Raw genomic sequence first — 24,980 nt, 5'->3', positions numbered from 1 at the left:
TCATAGGTCAAATTCTTGTTAAAAAAGTATCTCTAATTAGAAGCACGGTATAGTAAATACATCGCTTCTCTGCAGGAGTCGCAGCACTTCCTTTAGTTTACTGAGAGCTTATGTATGTGCTGCTCAATAAACTAAGCTGACAGGAGTCAAATGTCACTGTTTATACACTTCTTACACACTATTACTAAATTATGGGTTCTTGAAGATGCACTCTTAAAAATGCTGGGTTAAATACAACCCAGTGCTGGGTAAAATAGGGACAAACCCAGCAATTGGTCTGTTTTGACCCAGCGGTTGGGTTAAATGTATAACCCAGCCTTCTGGGTAGTAACCCAACCACTGGGTCAAAACAACCCAATTGCTGGGTTTGTCCCTATTTTACCCAGCACTGGGTTGTATTTAACCCAGCATTTTTTAGAGTGTACTTGCCCCAGACAGGGGGCCAACTTACCCTAGTATTGGCCTCTATGAATAATTTTACATTTTGTTCTATAACAACTAAGTTTGCAAATGTTTCTATTTCCTATAATAACACATTGGCTGATGCATCATCATCCTGCACGTTCTAAATTTTGATCTAAATATTAAAAGTAAATGCACATTCTTTTTAAGAGGTGCATCTTTCCCATTCTTTTACCCTATATTAAATAAGCTACATATCTATTCAGTAATGGTCATTCTGCATGTTACCAAAATTTATCCCATAAATGTGACGCAGCTGAGCCAGCCAGATTCATTTGGTTGGATATGAAAGATATGTTCACAGCACTGCAATTCCTTGAAATAAGATCCATGGCAATATTATGGCCTATGTTTTGTATGGTGATTCCAAAATCAAACTTGCAGATAATAATAGCGGCCCATGAAGGAAGCTTATGAACACTGTGAGCATGGAATGTGAGTGCAAGTGTGCCTTTGATGCACTTCTGTCATTGCCCAAAGGACCCATAATTTTAGCCACCTCAGTGAGAGAAAGTATGATTGCCAAGGTGAAATGACAATGGGGAAAAGGAAAGGGAAACAGAAGCTAGCGTATATGGGAAATGATGGTGACTTTTTTTTAAGTTTTCAACACAACTGTATATCATCTGTACAGTTTGTGCCGATAACACAAAGGCAGTAGTTATGCAAAGTTAAATAAACTCTTTAAAACTAATATATCACAAGTCCATATTACATGCATGCATACTGCAAACACTCTGTATGCAGTTATTGTCATTTGGTATTGACAACTCCCTCTGTTCATGTTGAAACAAATATATGAGGTAGAATATTTATTCCCTTAAGCAACATTGTGCCTTTTCATTTTCATCTCAATAGGAGATGTATTAGGAATGCAGGACTTTAATACATTCACAGCTGGAACATTACACACACCAAAGCTATTATGGAAATTTTGTTGTAGTGATGGATGGTTTGAACTAGAATGACACATAAGAAGAATATGTATTAGTCAATGCAAGTTGTATAAATATTTGAAATGCGCACAAAAGCAGCCTTGAACAGTGTTTTACAATTTCTACTGCTTTGTAACTGGTACTTACTTTAAAAGCAAGAGAAAATATCTCTCGTATCTTAGGTTATAACATAGAATAGAGCTATTCCGTTTGTAGTCCTAAAACCCAAAAGAGAATCGTGAGGTCTGTGGTCATTATTTGGAGATCTTTTCACATTGTTTTTCTACATAAATAAATTACAAGGAAGCCACAAGGATGAATTTTGAAGCTTGGGTGTTTTTCAAAAAGTAAAGCTACTAGAAAGATGTGAATTTATGAAAACTTTTAGTCCTTTCTGCTCTATTCGTGATACACTCGACGCCCATAACGTTTTGGACAAGACCACTTTTTTGTTGTTGACGTATTTCCTATTGAAACGAAGATGAGGCCATGTTGTGTGACTAGTGCAGTCCGACTCCCTAACAAATGACTCGTATGAGCCGGTTCTTTTTCATGAATCAAAAAATACAGCGCGACCAATTCAGTCTGATTGCAGGACAAATGACTCTTATGTGTGCCGATTCTTTTAAATCAGATATACATCGCGGAAACCCTTACGAAAATTAACCATGGTTTTATTACAGTAAAATTGTAATAGCCATGTTTTTTTTCTTTGGCGTAGCCTACTGACTACCATTTTTATAACAACAGTTTTACTGCAAATGCCATGGTTAAACTATGGGTAGTGTTGCAAAACCATGGTTAATTTGTGGTTAGTTACCATGGTTTAACTAGTAACCATGTTTTTTTGTTTTGCTTTGTTATTTGTAGTAAAACCATGGTTAATTTTCGTAGTGTAGTCCAATTCTCAAACATTCAGACCAATTTCTGAAATAGGCTAATCAGACTTAGGCTACATAACCACAAGTTTAGTTTCGTAATTTCTGCCTCAAAACGAACAAACTGTTGCTGTGTCATGTTAGCCGAAGACTGATTTGTAAGTGTCGACTAGTTTGTTTGTTTGTTTGTTGAGAATCTGAATTGAACTTCGCAACAATCTGAGGGTCTTTTTCAAACCTCAAAAGTACTGGAGTCTTTCGGAAGAATCGGAACCAGAATAGTTCATTTCCTCGCGATTCCTAATTCCCATATTTCTGACTGACATGAGATGTGACCTGCGGCAATGGAGCGACGCGTATGAAACCGTGAAACCTGCCCACAGTCCGTGAACACAACACACGGAGAGCGCGAGCGCCTGTGAGCGTGGAGAGGGACAGTGAGCGTGCTCATGATGAGAAGAACAGCCAGTCCAATTATCCGTGTGCCTCCAGTGGACACTCCCTTCTCACTTCAGTGCTTACTCAAACACGAAATCCAGCGCTGGATTCCAAGATACTGCTCGCGTGGAGATTTAAAACTGGACAGAGGCATGATCGTCCAGAAGAGAAGACGGAGGGATGCGAGGGCGTTTGGTGCCATGATTAACATCCAGTTTCTGCTTGTGTGCTCCTGAGAAGAACGAAAAGACTAGAAGTCAAGTGGTCTAGCACTCCAGACAGCTGATGAGGAGCAGCAGGAAGAAGAGATCTGACAAAGTAGTAAGTGCGCAATGTTTGATTGCATAGTTGAATTGTTTATCATGTGTTGCATAGTAAATTTGGCATTCTACTTAACCCATTTAGGCCTGAATTATTTTTGCGGGACATCGATATGATCATGCTTTAATTCTACTTGAAATGTGAACATAATTGGTAACCTATCAACAGAATTAGTTATTTTTAAATAGTTCTTTCTCCATATCGTTTGGCATATATTCTGAACAGTACAATATCTTGCTAATTATAGATATTTGTTCAAGACAAAGTTAATGCAAATTCTAAAATCAAGGTGTTTTCTAAAACAAAGCAATAAAATGATAAATATGAATAAAGTAATAGCTGGAATTCAGTATCTTTGAAAGCAGATAAAGTAAAACAGTGTTGCAATACACTTGCTGCAATGGTGATGGCTATTAGATTGCATTCTGCAGGGTCTGAACCTGTAACCTTTCAGTGACCAGCTTAGATTATGTATCACAGCGCCACACCACCCACACCACTTTGACATGTTTCCAGATTTGTAGGAGGAATATTGCTGGAATCACATCTATCAGTTTTGCAGTACAGTACAGCCTCTTCTGCTTACACTGGGACCCATCAAAAATAATAAATAAAATCTTTAATACAATATAAAGGATTGTCTCACAAGTACAAACATCACCTTTCAGATTCAATGTAAAACAAAATATTATGCATATTGTTTTAAGATATACGCTTGGCAATTCTGTTATAAAATGGGAACAAAACAAACACCAAAGAGAAGTGATTTAAATGGATCTGCATGGGTTAATTTTTTTTTTAATATCCTCTGGAAAAGAATGAAAAAGTGGACATGCTCTGCTGGAGCCCCCTGGGGCTTCAATAACTAACAGATCATTAATAAGCATTGAGGTATGAATTATGCACAGAGGGAAAATCTGCAGCTCTAAATTAGTGCTAAAACTTGTGTTGCCTTGCATAACATACTTCCACACACTGCATACTGGATACTAGCGAGGAGAACATTACGTCCACCATCACTGGCTTGCTAGAGAGGCTTTTCACACTTGGCTGAAACACTGCAGAAGTCAGTAGTGAAAGAAACAAATTAAAATCCTCACAGATGAAAAGCCAGGTTCACTTCTTATATGATGTTCTTGTATAAAAATCCAGCCTAAAGTCAATTGTAAATGCTTGTGATTAGAAATAATCAGTCGAATGTTTGAACATGTATCATAAACACAATGTTCCCAGTGTACAAATTCCAAATACTCAATGATTCAGAATAATAACAAGCTAAATCTAAGTCCATAATCGAAATCATATTCATCATTGTTTTAAAATCCTGCAGCTGTCTGTGCTTTTCATAGCTGCTATTATTTATTAATGTCTCCATGTAAAAAACATGAATGTGTTTTCGTTCATGTACAAACCCACATGGAAAATTATATTATAAATATCTATAAACAAAGCAGAACTCTTTAAATTGAAATACAAATAGTTATAGAATTACTAAAGATTCATCAGCAGTCGTTTCTTTAAAATTACAGCTGTCTTTTATAACCCATCTCTCTCTCTCTCTTCTCGCTCTGTCTTGCCCTCTCTCTCCTTTTGTTCACCCCAGTGGCTGCACCTGATCTTTTAGATCCTAAATCAGCCACACACAACACCAAACCACGGCTGTCGTTCTCCTCCAAGCCCATTGTATATAACTCGGGGGATGATTGTGATACCATAACCACCGTAATGAAGTGGAAAACAGTAGTGGCGATCTTCCTGCTGGTTGTTCTGTACCTGATCATCGGAGCCACGGTGTTCAAAGCCCTGGAACAGCCCCAGGAGAGCTCGCAGAAGTACCTCATCATGCAAGAGAAAATTAACTTCCTTTCAAGGCATACCTGTGTCAACGTCTCTGAACTGGAGGACCTGGTCAAGGTACAAACTCCAATTATTTACCTGTGTGCTTGAAATTAGAATTCAAAGTATCTGTATAGGTAAAAATAGCCTTCTGGATATTGATTCAAAGCATATAGTGGTTTTGTCTGCAGGATGTTGGGTGAATAGACTAATCTTTGCCAAAATCAATAATGACAGCTCGGGAAGTTGGCAGAAACGGTCTGTAATCTGATTAATTGGAGCCAGCAAACACTAATTGAACATAAATTGTTCTGTGCATGTTGTTCTGTTTCTGAAGTATGATGCCGTTTTTTTTTCTTCAAAATTCTAAGATTGTTATGCCGAAATCATAAACATTTCAGACTAATTTGATCTGTATTCATGTAATATTCATAGGCTTATAACTATATACACTTTATCTGCTCTCCAAATTGGGGTTGCTGGCAGTCGGGTCTGTTATAATTTTCTTTTAAATCAGTTTTAGTGAGTTCACTTAACACTAGTTCACCTGTGGGGAAATTAAATATGCTCTTGACATTACATCACTAATTAGCTCCGATTTCTGAAGTCTGTGGTATTTACCTTTGTGCAAGAAGTAGATTGAATATAAAGTGACATTTTATAAGTGCAGAGTTTATTGTCTGCTGCAAAATGTACTAAATTAGTCTAGCAGCAATTTAAAGGTCTTGGATGATTGTGTGAGCTTGGTTTCCATCGACATGGACAAAAACACCAGAATGTGAATCAATCAAATGTCTTATATGTGCATTAAATCATAAGCACTTAGGATGGAAGTGCTGCTTTATTCATAATGTGTTTTTTGTGACATGTACTGTAAATAAATATTTTTAATAATAAGTAATGTTCAAATTTCATTTGCAACTTGACTAGTTTGATGTTATATTTAAAGAATATTTCTTTATACGATTTGCGTACTTCTAGTGCAGTTGTAGTGTGTTGTGACGTGTTAAAGTAACATCCTAACCTATTCCTGCTGTTCTCGGACAGCCCATAATTCTACATTTTCCAACCCCTCCCCCTCCCCCTTGCCCTTACATTAAATTACATCCCAACACACTGCGTTCACCTACTTCCCATCTCTTGATTATTGGTGTTACGGCGCTCACGTTCACACACCTCTGAACAAATGTTCATTCCTGCCAAGTTGCTTTGCTGCCAGCAGCGCAAGTCCAGTGGTGATTGTGACACTTGGAAGGTGTTCACAAACAGGAAAACCTCCCCACGGAATGAATGGCCTCTCTTTGCCTCTCACTTTTGGCTGAGCTCTCGTGCAGCCAGCTGGGAGCAGATGGGATACACTCAGGGCTCTTACAGCATATCTGCTATACAGCATGTAGGCCAGGAGAACCGGCACACTCATGTGCAGATGTTTTTGACAGTGTTTACTTTCTCATTCACTGCTTAGTGAAAGTTTTTTTTTTTTGTTTTTTTTTTTGGGCTACAGATTTCTAGGCTAGTGAGAATATGGCTGGAATATGGACTAGGTCACTATGGCCAACACCTGATATACCCACTACAGAATTAAAATAGATATAGTTACTTAAAGGGCTTGGATGTGTAGCAGTAACCTAATGTGACATAAATAAAAAAATGAGAAATATTTCCTTTTTTGGCCTGTTAGTGCTTCAGCACTGTTAGTGCTTATATAATCACCCCTAGTAAAAAGTAATATATTTAAAATACATTTATTTCATACTATGTATAGTTCAAATCTATTAATATATTTACTGACATATCACTCGAGACTTACTTATATAATTTATTATAATTAAACTTTATTTGGAGTACTACTTGTGCGCAATGCACATTTCTTAATATTAAGCCTAAAATGTGTTTTAATGTCACTATTGATGAGGATTGTATGATCTTTGGTTAATATCGGTATTTAAAGGGATAGTTCACCCAAAAATGAAAATTTGATGTTTATCTGCTTACCCCCAGGGCATCCAAGATGTAGGTGACTTTGTTTCTTCAGTAGAACACAAACGAAGATTTTTAAATCAAACCGTTGCAGTCTGTCAGTCTTATAATCATTGACCATTGACTCCTAATTGAGATTGTAGATAGAGTGTCAATGGTCCATTTGAGAGATAGGTGGCGGTAATGCACTTATAAGTCTGCGATCCGCCGTAAAGCAAGAAGAAGAAGAAGACGAGTCAGGCGCCGGCTGTTGAACACGCTCAGGATGCGCTGTGGACAGTTCGGACATTGCGGTGAAAATCAGAGGTAAAAAACGATATAAATACTGTTCAGTTTCTTGCACAGCCCGATTGTTTCGTGTCTTTACACATCAATGTATCGTCATGAGCCGCAGGATTTAATTTGGTTTTGTTTGTGTATGTTTTTTTTTACTCTCAAAGCCGTGATTCCCATCCACTTGCATTATAAGACTGACAGACTGCAACGGTTTGACTTAAAAGTCTTCGTTTGTGTTCTACTGAAGAAACAAAGTCACTTACATCTTGGATGCCCTGGGGGTAAGCAGATAGTATACTTGCAATAGGTCAATCAAAAATAGCACAATCAAATATACTTCAGGATATCTTTAGTTGGACTTCAGCACTACATCTGCACAATTAAGCACAAAATTTGTTTAATCAGATTTTAAGTATACCAGTTTAGTATACCAAAATTACAATTGCAGGGTATTTTATTAAATACATAATTATGTAAATGTATTTGTAGTACACTTAGCTTGAAATAAATGTACTTCGAATACATTTTAGTATATTTATTTTTCACTAGGGACCTTATTGCAATGTTGATGTTGTATACTAGTGGTACATTGTTGACTTGGATTACACATTTTAATTTTAATTATTTAATAGCAACTTTATAACTTCCAAATTTATAACTTTATTTTTGCAATGCAATTTGTTGTTTGGATATTAATTGCAATTTTATTTTTAATGTTTGCAGTGCCATTTTTGTTATCTGGACAATATTACATTTCATAATTGCAACTTTATTTTTCAGTTTTGCAATGCAGTTTACCATTATTTTTAAATCTCCTTATTACAACTTTATTTTCAATCTTTGCAGTGCGATTTTTGATTTATTTTGTTATCTGGACATTACATTTTGTAATTGCAACTTTATTTTTCAGTTTTACATTATTTGGACATTATCTCATAATTTAAACTTTTCCTATGCACTCTCTTTGCGGTGCAGTTTTTCAATTATCTGGACATTAGGTATCATAATTGCAACTTTATTTTTTAATTTTGCAATGTAATGTTCAAATCCTTTTCAATGTTCCATAATTTGGTTACATTCCATAACTGCAACTTTATTTTTAATCTTAGCAGTGCATTTTTTTATTATTATTATTTGAATTATTTGCAAATTTACCATTGCATGTCATGCAATTTACCATTATTTGAACATTAATTTTATTGTAATTTAAAATTTTCCATTATTTCAACATACATATTGTAATTGCAACTTTTTTTACATTTTGCAGTATAATTTTCTGTTATTTGGACATTGTATCTCGCAATAGTGACGAGATGACTATAATACATTCTTGCCTCATGTACATGTACTGTAAACCCCAAGTCATGTATAATAATTGAAAGAGATATAGAGAGTGAGCTGTGATTTCTAGTCGTGTCCTCTTTTGGAAGACCAAACAAAGTAGTTTCGCTTTCACAGCGAAACACAGCGTCACACATGGCGGCCCTGAGTGAGCAGAGGCCGGATGAGTGAGCGGAGGCCTGAGTGAGGAACTGCCGGCGGGCTTGAGAACGGCGCGGCCAGCGGGCTCGCGGCAACCACATTTAGTCTTTGCAACTTTACAGATCTTCTTTATGCACCAAGAGCTTGTAACACTCCAAAGAGAAAGGAAAACTTGAAATCGCATCATATGACCCCTTTAAGGACCATGGACAGCTCCACTTTTTGTCCTTCACTTAGTTTAGTTTCTAAAATATGCATACTTATGAAATGAGTACAGAACACCTACAGCAAAGCTTTGGTCTTCCACTAACTTTTTGAGTAATTTGAGTTTTTAAAGTTTTTAATTTACCTAGTGGTAAAATTACTTTTTTTTTTTAACAAAACTCTTTAATTAGCCATGCATTCCCTAAGTTTGGAATCAATCCCAGCTACTACTGAGTCACTTTAGGTCTTCAGGAAACACAATGATCAGAGAAGGAGGAATATCAATCTCAATTACACCACCATCCTTTCTTTAAAAAAAAAAGGCACAGTCTGAAACTGAAAAGGTATAATATTATCCCTGCTGCACAAACACAAGCGCACACATTCGATAAGGCAGCCATATACTATAACGGATTTGACAGTGAATGAAATTACAGATCAAATTTTGTCTTAACTCCCAGCTGACTTGGTAATGTGTGATGTAAAATCCAGAGATGCTGTGGAAGACTGATAAAGAACAGATCTGTGTCTTTGTTTGAGGCTCTGAATGTAGGCAGTTGGAGCCAGTCATCCTGTTCATTCAGAGACACACAGTCTGCTGTAGATCTAAACATGTTACACACAATCACAGCTGGGCTTGTACTGGAAATAGCATTGTTGAATATGATTTAGCCTTGGTAAATGGAAAATATTGCTGTCACTTTCTAAATAAACATGTCTTGTATTCATGTAATACTTTACCTGCCGAGCATTTGTCATTATTTGCTCACCTTCATGTCAATCTGACCCGGCAATATTTTCTTTCTTTTGTGAAACATGATTGGAGGAGATACTAAGCAGAACGTCTTAGTACTTAGAAAATACAGTCGGTATAACAGGGTAAGGGAGTAAATTATGACTTTTTATTTTTGGGTGATCTGTTGCTTAGTTCTAATTTTTGGAGATTATTCTTGACCTGTTTTCTCATCCACAGCAAGTGGTGTTTGCTATCCGGGCCGGGGTCAATCCCTCGGGTCACCCCTCCAATGAGAGCAGCATCTGGGACCTCAGCAGCTCCTTCTTCTTTGCAGGGACTGTCATCACCACTATAGGTGAGTAACAGCTGGACTCATTATGAATGAAAAAATATCTTTATAAATATTTTCAATTATAGTTGCTGCAATAATTATTCGTGAAATGTGTAAATTACAGCATTCTATTTAGGAATGTCAGTCAGCTTGTTTTAGAAAGAAGCCTCTTATGCTCACTAAAGCATTTATTTGGTCAAAAATACAATAAAAACAGTAATGTTGTGAAATAATCTTAAAATTTAAATTAACAGGGTTTTTTTTTCTAAATATAAAATATATTTTAAGATGTAATTTATTCCTGTGATGGCAAAGTTGAATTTTCTTTAGGTAGGCGTGGCTGACTCTTAACTTTTATAAAGAATATCTCTTTGGATTTGAGACTTTAGTCTTTGCAACTTTACAGATCTTCTTTATGCACCAAGAGCTTGTAACACTCCAAAGAGAAAGGAAAACTTGAAATCGCATCATATGACCCCTTTAAGGACCATGGACAGCTCCACTTTTTGTCCTTCACTTAGTTTAGTTTCTAAAATATGCATACTTATGAAATGAGTACAGAACACCTACAGCAAAGCTTTGGTCTTCCACTAACTTTTTGAGTAATTTGAGTTTTTAAAGTTTTTAATTTACCTAGTGGTAAAATTACTTTTTTTTTTTAACAAAACTCTTTAATTAGCCATGCATTCCCTAAGTTTGGAATCAATCCCAGCTACTACTGAGTCACTTTAGGTCTTCAGGAAACACAATGATCAGAGAAGGAGGAATATCAATCTCAATTACACCACCATCCTTTCTTTAAAAAAAAAAGGCACAGTCTGAAACTGAAAAGGTATAATATTATCCCTGCTGCACAAACACAAGCGCACACATTCGATAAGGCAGCCATATACTATAACGGATTTGACAGTGAATGAAATTACAGATCAAATTTTGTCTTAACTCCCAGCTGACTTGGTAATGTGTGATGTAAAATCCAGAGATGCTGTGGAAGACTGATAAAGAACAGATCTGTGTCTTTGTTTGAGGCTCTGAATGTAGGCAGTTGGAGCCAGTCATCCTGTTCATTCAGAGACACACAGTCTGCTGTAGATCTAAACATGTTACACACAATCACAGCTGGGCTTGTACTGGAAATAGCATTGTTGAATATGATTTAGCCTTGGTAAATGGAAAATATTGCTGTCACTTTCTAAATAAACATGTCTTGTATTCATGTAATACTTTACCTGCCGAGCATTTGTCATTATTTGCTCACCTTCATGTCAATCTGACCCGGCAATATTTTCTTTCTTTTGTGAAACATGATTGGAGGAGATACTAAGCAGAACGTCTTAGTACTTAGAAAATACAGTCGGTATAACAGGGTAAGGGAGTAAATTATGACTTTTTATTTTTGGGTGATCTGTTGCTTAGTTCTAATTTTTGGAGATTATTCTTGACCTGTTTTCTCATCCACAGCAAGTGGTGTTTGCTATCCGGGCCGGGGTCAATCCCTCGGGTCACCCCTCCAATGAGAGCAGCATCTGGGACCTCAGCAGCTCCTTCTTCTTTGCAGGGACTGTCATCACCACTATAGGTGAGTAACAGCTGGACTCATTATGAATGAAAAAATATCTTTATAAATATTTTCAATTATAGTTGCTGCAATAATTATTCGTGAAATGTGTAAATTACAGCATTCTATTTAGGAATGTCAGTCAGCTTGTTTTAGAAAGAAGCCTCTTATGCTCACTAAAGCATTTATTTGGTCAAAAATACAATAAAAACAGTAATGTTGTGAAATAATCTTAAAATTTAAATTAACAGGGTTTTTTTTTTCTAAATATAAAATATATTTTAAGATGTAATTTATTCCTGTGATGGCAGAGTTGAATTTTCAGTCTTCAGTGTCACATGATCCTTCAGAAATCACTTTAATGTACTGATTTGGTGCTCAAAAACATTTCTGATGATTTTCAATGTTTCTTTGATGAATAAAAGTTCAAAAGAACAGCATTTATTTTGAAATAGAAATCTTTTCTAACATTCTAAATGCCTTTACTGTTATTTTCTATTAATTTAATGCATTCTGACTAAAAAAACAAAATTTCTTTCTTTCAAAAAAAAAAAAGATTTCTGACCCATATGACTATTTCTTCAGCAGAACACGAAAGAATAATAATAATTTTGGGTGAACTGCTTTAACAGCTAAAATGGGTTGTTTACATTTTAATATAAATTCTATCAATTGTAATAATTGCAGTTAAAATATCAAGGGTAATTATCAACAAGGAAATAATGTTTGTTATAATAGTGTAGCTCTGACTAATTTATGGTCATGTTGGGTTATTTGTCTACACACGCAACATATTATAGATTCATTTCTCAGTAAATAATCAGCAGCAGCATTTTTCACTTTGACTTCATCACTAAGGATGTGTAGGAAATTGTGTTAACATTATTTAATAAGCTTGATTAATGAACCTTAACTAATCCGTTGGATATCTTTGACCGTTCTTGAATACATGTGTACGACACCTTTGAAACCTGCTGGAACCGAGCCAAGTAGTGGATTAAAGAGCAAGCCCCCCTTCATCAATCCCCTCAGTGTCCCTCTTAGGTTGTGAAGTATGAAGTGCAATTAATGAACCGAGCGGGTCTGATAGCTTGACCTTTTATACGCCGATGAAAGAGGCCAAGGTCTTGGAGCTGCCTCCCATCACATCAGATCTTTTGTGTAGAAATGTTCAAAAGTCTGGGGTCACTAAGATTTTTTTGTTTAAAGAAATTAATACTTTTATTCAGCAAGGATGCAATTAATTGATCACAAGCGACAGTAAAGTCTTATATTGTTGCAGAAGATTTCTATTGTCTTTTGAACTTTCTATTCATCAAAGAACCTTGAACAACAAATGTCACGGTTTTCACAAGATATTAAGATGCACAACTGTTTTCAACACTGATAATAATAAGAAACATTTCTTGCACGTCAAATCAGCATAGAAGGATTTCTAAAGAATCATGTGACACTCAAGACGAGTAATGGTGGCTGTTAAAACAGAGTTTTTTTTTTTTGTTAATGTTGTTTTTATTATTTATTTTGCATGAATCAACACCATCCATCATCTTTTATTTGTGTTTGTGTCACCCAGGGAAGTCATTCACAGGCTTGGCCTTCAAAGCTCTAACTGTTAATTTATTCACCAAATAATCCTTCTTTTTGTCACCTACATGATGGCAAAATGGCATTTATTGTCATTTGAATGAAGACCTGTCAACTCTCCCTGTCCACCCTAATCAGCATAGGCGCGCACTCACACAAGCACACTAACACTTTGGAGTGTCCTTATGCGGTCATCTGTTGGTGAGGGCATCGCATTTAGTAATACTCCGGCATGAGCACATGAGTGCCGAGCATTTGCCAGTGTCGCAGCCCTCACAAGACACACTTATGTGCTCATTAAGCTCATTCAGACACTGTTGTTACATCAGGTTTGCGTCAGTCATCCAGGAAGTAGTGCTGCTTCACTAATGAGGGTGGCATGACATTTTTTGCTCCTTGTGTCAAACTGACTTGTTTTGTGCTCAAAGTCAGCACATGACGCACTGAGATATCTGGCAGTTTATTGCTGAAGGCAGATATTATTCAGCTTTTTTAACTCATAATTTCAGTCATTTAGGTGTTATGAATCATGAATGAGTTGCTGGTTGGTTTAGGTTAGGGATTCTTTACTACTTTTTTTCTGAGTACTTTACTTTTTGAGGACTTTATTTTTGTACCTTAATGTACTTTTATTTTATTTGTTATTATCATTATTATTATTATTATTATTCAAAAAAGGCTGAAATTATTAAAGTAGTAAGAGACAGTCAAGTAAAAAATTATGGTCCATATTCCTTCAAGAGGACTGGCTGGAGAACAAATATGACTTCACAACCTCAGTTAACAAGCATATTTTTGAAAAATATTATCATTATTAGGTTTTTAAGTGTTAGATTTTTAAAGGCAATTGTTTACAAATTTGGGTAACCGAGGAAGAACTGGAGGATCTGCTGAACACTGCACCTTTGACAGTATAAACTATCATAGTACACATCTACTTTATATCTGTCCTTTTGCATAAGAAATACATTTATTGAAAAGGAGAAAATATTTGTATCTGTAGTCCTACTATTCCTTTAAGGGCTTAACAAAGGCTTTTTTTTTCTTCAGGGTTATTGAAACCAGTAGTTCAGATTTGTACTTGATTTTCCATCTCTCTCTCTCTTTTAACAATAATTTTTCACATTTCCAAAAGAAAAAAAAAAATCATGTTAGGTTCAATAAATTATATAAATATATTTGAGTTTTCAAGACATAAAGACACATGTACACTGCTATTCAGAAGTGTGGTTGGCAAAAAAAAAATAAAATAAATGTAATTACATTTTCAAATGCTTTTTTCAATAAGAATGCATTAAGTGCAATAAAATTACATTAGAATATTACAGAGGCGTTCTATTTTAAATAAACCCTGTTATTCTGAACTTTCTAAAGAATCTTGAAAAAGAAACACTTCCACTCTTTCCACATTTAACACATTTTCAATTAACATGAAGATGTAGAAATGTTTCTTGAGCACTAAATCAACATATTACAATGATTCTGTAGGGGGGGAAATCAGCTTTGCCATCAAAGAAAAAAAGTGAAATATATTAAGAAAAATATTTAAAAAAAAAAATATATATATATATAAAACACTGTTTGCTTGTATGCAGCTTCAGTGGTTAGCTTTTACGAGCACAACAGACTTAATAAATGAAACACATCGGTTAAGCAGGGAGATTAAGAGCATAGTCCATTTTTCTTTGAAGGTTAGGTTTTAATCATCGATTTCTCTTACTGTGCAAGACACATAGGCATAAAAATATTAGATATGACACAATCACTGCTGGTTTATTTTTGGAAAACTTTAATCAGGCAGAGCAGCTATTTCATTTAAATCAATTGGAGTGCTGCAAAAAATTATTTGCAGGCCAGATTTGTCCCACCGGCCGGCCGCCACTTTGGGTTCTTATCTAGGGTCTCTGACGTATTATCAATTAGAAAAAGAAACACTTCCCCTCTTTCCACATTTAACACATTTTCAATTAACATGAAGATGTAGAAATGTTTCTTGAGCACTAAATCAACATATTACAATGATTCTGTAGGGGGGGAAATCAGCTTTGCCATCAAAGAAAAAAAGTTAAATATATTAAGAAAAATATTTAAAAAAAAAAAAATATATATATATAAAACACTGTTTGCTTGTATGCAGCTTCAGTGGTTAGCTTTTACGAGCACAACAGACTTAATAAATGAAACACATCGGTTAAGCAGGGAGATTAAGAGCATAGTCCATTTTTCTTTGAAGGTTAGGTTTTAATCATCGATTTCTCTTACTGTGCAAGACACATAGGCATAAAAATATTAGATATGACACAATCACTGCTGGTTTATTTTTGGAAAACTTTAATCAGGCAGAGCAGCTATTTCATTTAAATCAATTGGAGTGCTGCAAAAAATTATTTGCAGGCCAGATTTGTCCCACCGGCCGGCCGCCACTTTGGGTTCTTATCTAGGGTCTCTGACGTATTATCAATTATAACATGTTGTTTGCTTCTATTTAAGGTCAGGAAATTAGATTTTATCTGAATAATGATGAGTTTGCTCACAGTATTGTTTGTATCAGGAGAAAATAGAAATACTGAAGACATTAACACACGTTATACATTTTTACTGCTGAGAAACTTACATCCTTATAGTTAATCTGCCGGAACAAGTAAGATATTTTTATCCAGCCATGAACATGTGGATAATTTTTCCAAAAGACTATGTGTAAAGACATTACAGTTATTCGTCTCCATTGTGCCATGTGTAATTAAGGTTGTCTCACAGAGCCAATTTTTATGGCTCTTTCAAGGTTTTTTGATTTCATTAGATTTCAAAGAGGACAGATTGCACGAGGAGTGATTGAGCCCAGTTAATGAGCTTCAAGGAAAATGGAGACATAATTGGATGGAGGCTCTTGCGGAAATGCCCCCCACTGCTGGCCTTCACTCAGGGTGGTTCTGTCCAGTGGCTTAGCTTTTTGCTCTTGTAATTGCTTAAATTCCTGCTGTGGTACAACCACAACTACTGGTATTCTCATGGTCTCTGACTCTCCCATTGTAAAACTTTCTTGCAAAACCATCAAGTCACCTTTATTTCTATAGCGCTTTATACAAGCGCGATCAGTTATGGAAACTCAACTATGGAGACAGACCAGATTCTGCTATAAAACTACTCTAAAAGACAATAGGGTCATTCTTTTACTCAAGTCAGTTCAGTTTTGGTTCAGTTCAGATCAATAACAGTGTGAAGTTCATCAAATTGAAACAAGTTTAATTCAGCTATAAGTATTTCTAAAGAGTCCCAATCATAGTTTCCTAAAAATGTTTTTTTTTTTCAACCAGCACTAGCAGCTTGTAGTCTCACAGTTTTAAAGGAATATTTTTTGTACAAATTAATCTAAATCCACAGAAGCTGTGGAACATTGTTGATTAAGACAAAAAAAATCATTTTGACTCTCTCTCTCTCTCGTTTTCATTTAAAAGAAGCCAAAATCAAGGTTTCAGTGAGGCAGTTACAATGGAAGTAAATGGAGGCCATTTTTGAAGGATTTAAAAGCATAAATGTGACCCTGGACCACAAAACCAGTCTTAAGTCGCTGGGGTATATTTGTAGCAATAGCCAAAAATACATTGTATGGGTCAAAATTATTGATTTTTCTTTTATGCCAAAAATCATTTGGATATTAAGTAAAGATCATGTTCCATGAAGATATTTTGTAAATTTCCTACTGTAAATATATTAAAACTTAATTTTTGATTAGTAATATGCATTGCTAAGAACTTCATTTGGACAACTTTAAAGGTGATTTTCTCAATATTTTGATTTTTTTGCACCCTCAGATTCCAGATTTTCAAATAGTTGTATCTTGGCCAAATATTGTCCTATCCTAACAAACCATACATCAATGGAAAGCTTTCAGATTTTTAAAAATTGACACTTATGACTGGTTTTGTGGTCCAGGGTCACAAATGTGAATGTCATAATTAAAAAAAAAGCTAAAACTTGTGTATTTGTAAAGTTGTAGTGTAAATATGTTCTCATCTTTTTCATTGTGTTTTAGGGTTTGCAGCATTAGGTTTCATGGCAACAAAGTTGTAAAATTGCCACAAGTGCTGTTGTTTGAGCTTAACTTGTACTGAACCCAAAGATCGAATCTTTGCCATTGAACTGATTAATATAAAACTTCCTACAATTTGTTATTGAGTTTAAATCAAGAAAAAAAGCTAATTTCATGGGTGAACCTGATGGCAGGTATAATTGACCTCACCTTACTGTTACCCAGTCTGTATAATGCACTTATTCCCCCTGCTTTCATGAGGCCTGAATACATTTTAAAATGAATGCATTTGCTCAGCTGAAATTCATCCCAATTATGTTCCAATCATCACATTTACATTCCTGTAATGCTTTTATCTGCTTTGCTCTTGTGCTATAGCTAAATATAGGTGTTGAATAGTCAGTCTTCACTGGGAGATTCTCCATGTAGGCACTAGGCAGGATAATACAGCCCTAATGCACACTAAATTAAATAAAGATTTTTAATGCACTAGGGGAGTATGATTTAAAAAAAATTTGCTATTTGGCATAAAATGTGCTGAATTATCTGTTTGACTCAACAAAATATCTTACAAGCTTTTGAAAGAACAGAAAGCACAGTACCAATTTGTTTTGGCAGATTATACCCACACATTATGCCTGGGATCATTAGAGTCTTCCTGACAGAATGACTTCTGTTTCTGTTTCAGGCTTTGGAAATGTCTCTCCACACACAGAAGGAGGCAGGATCTTTTGCATTATCTATGCTCTGCTTGGGATCCCACTCTTTGGGTTCCTGTTGGCTGGAGTGGGCGATCAGCTGGGAACCATATTTGGTAAAGGAATTGCCAAAGTGGAAAAGATGTTTGTGGTGAGTATTTCATTCAGTTTAGCTAAAATCATTTAGAAAAACTAGCTAAATTAGTCTTGCTCACAGGATTTTTTCATTAATGCATTTTATAATCTACAATTATAATCCTTGTGCAACATTTTCATACGTTTCAATAAAATATCAGAATTTTTGGAATAAATGAAAAACATTTTCAGTTATTTTTAACATGTTAATAGCTGTGTAAATAGCTATTTGAGTTAAAAAAAAAAAAATAATAGATTTGACCAGTTCTTTGAAATATTTATAAAAAATGTAATGTAAATTTACCACTGTGGCAGATTACTAAATTTATTCTAAAAACAATATTAATATTTTATTAAGTTAGAAAACAGTCTGTGCACCCCAAATCCCTTTAATCAGTAATAAATTATATTGTCTTCACTCAATAAGTCTCATGCCGCTCTAAAATAACGATTGTTTTGTGGAAAGGCTTGCTGACTACTGTTAACCTTGTTCTGTGGTACTGTCGCATTTGATGATTCAATGTAATCACTTAAGTGCCTCTGGCGGCCATCTTGTTTACACTCATTGCACATACACACTTTTATTCTCTGCTGAGCTGTTGTGTTTTTGCGCAGGAACAATTTGGAACGTTGACGTGTGCAATGAAGAGCGCAATACAGTATTTGTCAATGCAGCATAGTGAATTATTTATTGCTGGTGCACTCATTCTTTTGTATAACACATAGTAAGCAATTTCTTGAAGGCTGAAAGGAGAAATCCATCTTTTTTCGGGGCAAGTGTTTATTTCTTAATTATTTCTCTACTAAACTGAGTGCAGCTTTCTGTCCTGTGTTGACACATTTCCACATTTATGCTCTTTAGTTATAAGTGATCGTTTATGCTAATAGTTGGTTGCAACATTTGTTTGGACAAACTGTGTAGTGCAGCATGAGTTATCAGTTTTCTTTGTCCATTTTTATGATCCGTATTTTGCTAAAAATGTTTTGGAGTATGCTGCTATATAAGGTTTCTCAAAGTTAACACACAATGACTAAAGCCCATAAAACTTTCACTTTGATTTCATATGGTTTTTAAACTAGTTATAGGGTAATACTTAAGCCAGGTGGAATATTCATCCTCCAGCATATTTGGCAATTTTCGGGGCAATTGGGCAATAACTGACTGCTTGACCGATTAATATAAGTGTGAACATGCGTAAATATTGTGCAAAATAAATGCTAATTTCTTTTTTTTTATTGTTAATTTATTTCGATTAACAGACCATTAACTATGTCCTTTGTCTCAGTAAACTCCTAATTTGCTGCTTATTAATAGTTAGTAAGATAGTTGTTACATTTAAATATTGGGTAAGATTAGGAATGCAGAATATGTGTTTTATAAATACTAATAAACAGCCAATATGTTAATAATAGGCATGCTAATAGGCAACTAGTTAATAGTGAGAATTGGTCCCTATACTAAAGTGTTACCAATAAAATCTTACCAACCCCGTACTCTTGAACAGTAATGTCCTTCTATTTTCTCTATTTCTCATGTGTGACAATGTAAACTAGATGTCAGACGTTGCATAAGAGTGAATGTGTTCAAACGGTGTCTGGTCGAGTATTGTGAACGTCTGTCAACCGTGACTATAATGAGCTTAATTGTATTTCCACCCAGCATTCTCACCTGCCTTCTCCTCTGTTTTTCGTCAGAAATGGAATGTGAGCCAAACTAAAATCCGTGTGACATCCACGGTCCTGTTCATCCTGTTTGGGTGCCTGCTGTTTGTGGCCCTCCCAGCCCTCATCTTCCAACACATTGAAGGCTGGAGCACTCTGGAGTCAATCTACTTTGTTGTCATCACTTTAACCACTATTGGATTTGGAGACTTTGTGGCAGGTGAATGAAGTCACTACTTTGCTCCTTCAGTCTCCATTTCAAGGTCTTGCGTTTGTTTTTGAAAGCAAATAAATGCCCAGAAAAGCAACTCAAACTGAAGTAGTCGAATTTAGTCATGATAAGTTCAGTGGCTTGATGTGGGTTCATTTATCTCATTCAGGAGGCTCTGAGATTGAGTATCTGGACTATTATAAGCCCATCGTGTGGTTCTGGATCCTGGTGGGTCTTGCCTACTTCGCTGCAGTTCTCAGTATGATTGGAGACTGGCTTCGAGTTATCTCCAAGAAGACCAAAGAGGAGGTATGTGCTTGCTGATATGCTTTAAGGCAATGCCGGGTCGAGAACTGCACTTCTCTTCCACGGTTGAGCAAAAATCTGAATTTCAGAAATGGCTCCCTCTCAGTTCATGAGTGTGAATTGAACTGGCCATGAGCCACAGGATATTGAATTACAATATAAATTGGAAAAGGAATTTACTGGATTGCACTTTAAAGACATTCAACACAATCACACAACAGGGGAGTTTTATTTGACCAGCATCACCAAATGGTTGTGTTAGGAACAACATAAAAATCTGATAATTTGACATGTAGGCCTATTAAATGTTAAAACTGATGATATATTTACCCATTTTATCCTCAGAAATCACCCAACAAAAATCAATTTATTTCAGGTATGGTATCAATTTCAGCAATATTGACATCATTTTGTTATAAAAGAAATGAAGTGGTTTTTCCATGATATTCCATGAAAGTGAATATTTTGAATATAATCAAATCTTAAAAAACAGTGATTAATATAATTTATAGAATATAATTTTATAGTTTTATAAATACTTTTATACTTTGAGATGATATACAAACTTAATACTTTATATATGCCAAGGATGCATTAAAAATCGATCAAAAGTGACATTATAGTGTTATAAAAGATTTTAATAAATACTGTACTTTTGAAAGTTGTAATCATCAAAGAATCCTGAAAAAAAGGTATCAGTTTCCACAAAAATATTAAACAGCACAACTGTTTTCAACACTGATATCTAATAAATGCAGTCTTGGTGAACATAAGAGACAATCAATCATTTAATCAATCAATCAGTCAATCAATAAATTACCAACATTTTGGAGTTAGTAAGAATTTATTTTAGTGTCATTTATAGTAATTTATTATGTAATTTTGTCAAGAAGTTACCACAATAAAATACTGTGCTGTTAATTTAATATATATTGAGCTGTACTTCTAAACAATATAAAAGCATTTTACTTTTATTGGTTATTTTGGATTTCTGTCAAATTTATGTGGCAACACAGCTGTATATGATTTATGAGGCCTGTATAAAATGTTCCAGGTCATGTCAGAGAGTTCATTATGTGTTATTGTGGCTTTGTTTGCTATGTAGTTCACAGTGTAAAGTTCCAGGGTACCAGGAGCCAATCACTGCTCAGCGCTGTGTTTAGCTTTCATTTACCCCAGTGTATGAAGTGAATGGGCTTCAGCCTGGAGAATTATGTGCTTGGATTAGCTGGAACAGAAGCTTTGCTCTGTCTGAAACACATAATGAGACATCTTCTCCGGACCTCTTGTGCTTTTCTGATGAGATCATAAAAGTGCAATTTTCTGACCTTCTATTCCAGTATCACAAATGACATAATTAGCGCTATGTTTAGGAGTTGTGAGTTGTCCCTTACAAGAACAAGAGCAAGGAAAGTCTTTCACAAAAAGGAGATTGTAGGCCTCAGTATTATGCAGCAGAATACTAAATCTGAACCTGAAAATGTCTCACACCGAAGTCCATTATCACATCTCACCTGAAATAGAGGAGAAGGAAGTGGAGTGCAGGATTTATGTGAATGAAAGGTCTGAATGACCCAGTTCTGCTACCTAATTCTCATCCATAATACATCACCTTTCAGGGTCTCTTAAATGCTGTAAATGTGCTGTGTAGTACATACTCATATTTTCTCCAACATCAGGAAATAAACTTCTCAAATTAGAACTTTTCAAGAGTCCTGTGGGGAGCCAACTTACCATCTAATGACCTCATTAGAGAGGAAACCAAATATTCTTTTTTTATATTTATGAGATTTTCTCATTAGTTTTACTCGTTTATTCGTTTTTTTTTCCTATTACAACTACTGCTTTGAGAGGCATTGTTTCATAGTCCATCCATGCAAGTTGTCTTGATATTATCATGGCTCATTGTGAACTATCTCTTCCTGAGTAAATTATAGTGGTAGTTATAATATATTTTAAGAGGCTTCCTGGTAGTAGTGCATCAGGAAAATTTTAAGCACACAGCTGAGAACATTAAAGAGATAATTTCTATACATTTTAGAGGTTTGGTATGTAGGTATGAACTTTACTGCTCCTAAAATTGGGGTGCATTTGCAGATAGACTATTACACTGCACTGTACAAACAAAGAGCGTTTAACATATATTCACTACTATTTAAATGTTTGAAAACACTCAGATGTTTTTTGAAAAGAATGAACACTTTTATTCGTCTAGGATGCTTTAAATGGATCCAAAATACTGTAAAAGACATATAGAATGTTACAAATGTTTATTTCTAGGTTTAAAAATGCTGTATTTATTCAAACTCTCAGTTCAGCAAAAAAAAAAAAAAATGCAGCTTGGCAGCTTATGCAGTTAGTTTATGAACTTATTCAGCTGGTTTCAGCTCAGCGATTCTCATAGTTCAGCACTTCCAAAATGTGTTTGTGTATGACCATTTATAAAACAAAAACTTATCTTGAAAGTGTACAGCGACCTGCTAATGCAAATGTACTAAATACTTCAGTGACTGAAAAACATACAGTACTGCTGTTTCCACACTTTATTAGGCAGAACAATCATTTTGATAATAATAATAAAGAGGTCTCGAGTACTAAATGAGCACATTAGAATGAGTTCTTAAGGATTATATAACAGGTTTCCTTGTAGATTGTCTTGACTCGACTTGACTAATGGCTGGAACCACAACCATCACAGCTAATAAATTTAGTTTACAATATCTAGAAAATAGTAAACAGATGTTTTAAACAGTAATAATACTTTATAAAATCACAGTTTTAATTTATTTTGATGACTTAAATTCCACATCTATCTATCTATCTATCTATCATCTATCTAAACAACTATATAAACAGTATACTATACATTACAATTGATACAATATTTGGAAAGAATAAGCAAACATTATGACAGTTTACACAATATGCCAAACTATTGTATATGCATTTTGTGAACATTAGTAAAAGCCAGAGACAGTTAAAAGGGAACTGACACACTTAAGTTGCACGAGGGAGTCCTAAAAATCCATAGCATGTCTGCACATGGTGGATGAACTGTACAGTCTCATAGCAGTAGCCCTGAATTTCTTTCTAAAACACTCCCAGTAGCATTGAGGCCGAATCAGCCCACATGCTTCTCGTTCCCTCGAGCTGAAACATTTTCACAGAAAACAGGTTTTTGAAAGTTCTGATTTGCACCTCTTAAATGCTTCTAAACACATGTGACGCTCGACTGCGTTTGGTCCCACTGAACATTCCTTCTGTTCCAGGTGGGAGAGTTCCGCGCTCACGCCGCAGAATGGACGGCTAACGTGTCAGCGGAGTTCAAAGAGACGCGCCGCCGCCTGAGCGTGGAAGTTTACGACAAGTTTCAGCGGGCAGCGTACATCAAGCGCAAGCTGTCATCAGAGCTAGGCCAAAATCCAGGTCAGGACATGATGCCGTGCAAGAGGACCCTGTCTGTAAACTTCACGGATGAACTTGAGAAAGAAGGTCTCCCTACATTGACCAAAAATGGCAGCCTGTACCTAAACGGTCTAACTCCGGACTTCCCAGATCACAGCGAGATCTCCATCATTGAACATCTCAAATAAAGCTCAAGCTTCTTCTGCACATGCGAAAACAGGAAGATGCATTTGTGTCTACAGCTATGTTTGTTCACAAAGCTCTATCAGAAGCATTCATATCTTTCCTGGATGTATGCTGGAATCAGTGAGAGGGTGCATTTATGCCTTGTGCCAGTCAAATTAATCACGTTTTGTAGGATAACAAAGTCTGTATTCTTGAGCAAAACATGACAGCAGCGTTTATTATCCAGTGAATCATATTTGTGCCTTAAAATCACCAGGAATAGACTTCCCAGAAGCTGCTACACTGAATGATACTGAGAAATTTATTGTTTTTTTAGAGAATGAACCACCAATCTTGTCCAAACACTGACGAACTTAATTGGTTTTTGTATGTGTATCCCAAACCCAGCATGTGTGAGCGTCCGTTCAAAAACCATTACAGGGTATCAGGCAAGAATGGCTGAGCGTTTATGATATTGACACAGCTGTGATTAGTGGTTTAGATTAGTGTAATTTAGTTTATATCTTGCATTAGCACATGGATTTTTTTTTTAAATCCACATACACATTCTGTTTAAAAGCAGTTGTGACCGAAAAGATATGAAACAGTGTTGGAGTCGAAGCTTCTCAGCTTGTTTCATTGCATAATTTTAGATGTGCTGTGGACTGATAGCATGATTCTGTAAGCAAATGCAAGTTTTCTGATAGAATTGGTCGTGATTGGATATATGACCAATACACAATCATTGATCTTTCATTACCTGCTGAATAAAGAAAGTTGTGCGTTAATGCAATGTATAAATATATTTTTAGCATAAATCTTGTAACATTTTATGGCAGTTAAATTTGCCTTAAAGTGATAGCACAACCAAAAATGACTTTCTGGCATCATTAACTCACCATTATGTTGTTCCAAACCAAGGTTATTATAGTGAACTAAAACTGAAACTAAAAATAAAACCATTAAAAACACTTAAATAAAAAAATAATGTTAACACATAAAATATTTTTAACTATTTGACAAGGCAGCATGTCGCTTTAGTTTAGTTTAATTGCATTTACTAAAATAACTAAAACTGAAATAAAATGAATTTTATAAAATGATTAGAGAACACATTCACTATTAACTAAGTTTTCCCTCAATAAACTCCTGATTTGCTGCTTATTAATAGTAAGGTAGTTGTTTGTAGCGGTTATGTTTAGGTATTGGTTAAGGGACCTAGAATATGGTCATGTAGAATAAGGCATTAATATGTGCTTTATAAGTACTAATAATAAACAGACAATATGCTAGTAATATGCATGCTAATAAGCAACTAGTTAATAGTGAATAGTGTTCCTTAAT

The 24,980-nt window shown here is 35.3% G+C and overlaps 1 protein-coding gene across 1 annotated transcript; it reads left to right on the top strand.

Moving 5' to 3' along the window:
* Positions 1-2,679: 2,679 nt before the first annotated feature.
* kcnk2a (potassium channel, subfamily K, member 2a) lies at positions 2,680-24,114 on the top strand. Its single transcript, XM_016498486.1, has 7 exons — positions 2,680-3,034; positions 4,638-4,948; positions 9,786-9,903; positions 17,743-17,903; positions 19,583-19,769; positions 19,930-20,069; positions 23,336-24,114. Coding segments are annotated over exons 1-7 (1,242 nt in total). The 5' UTR covers positions 2,680-3,033; the 3' UTR covers positions 23,660-24,114.
* The last annotated feature ends 866 nt before the right edge of the window (positions 24,115-24,980 follow it).

This window comes from Sinocyclocheilus anshuiensis, unplaced genomic scaffold (genome assembly GCF_001515605.1).
Source record: "Sinocyclocheilus anshuiensis isolate Anshui unplaced genomic scaffold, SAMN03320099.WGS_v1.1 scaffold446, whole genome shotgun sequence".
Classification (NCBI taxonomy): Eukaryota; Metazoa; Chordata; class Actinopteri; order Cypriniformes; family Cyprinidae; genus Sinocyclocheilus; species Sinocyclocheilus anshuiensis.
Note: the sequence above shows the minus strand (reverse complement) of the source record. Positions and strands in the feature narration are given on the sequence as shown.

Coding starts and splice junctions, on each gene's coding strand:
- kcnk2a (XM_016498486.1), top strand. Junction 17,904..19,582: donor AAGTGGAAAAGATGTTTGTG/GTGAGTATTTCA, acceptor GTTTTTCGTCAG/AAATGGAATGTGAGCCAAAC. Junction 19,770..19,929: donor ATTTGGAGACTTTGTGGCAG/GTGAATGAAGTC, acceptor TATCTCATTCAG/GAGGCTCTGAGATTGAGTAT.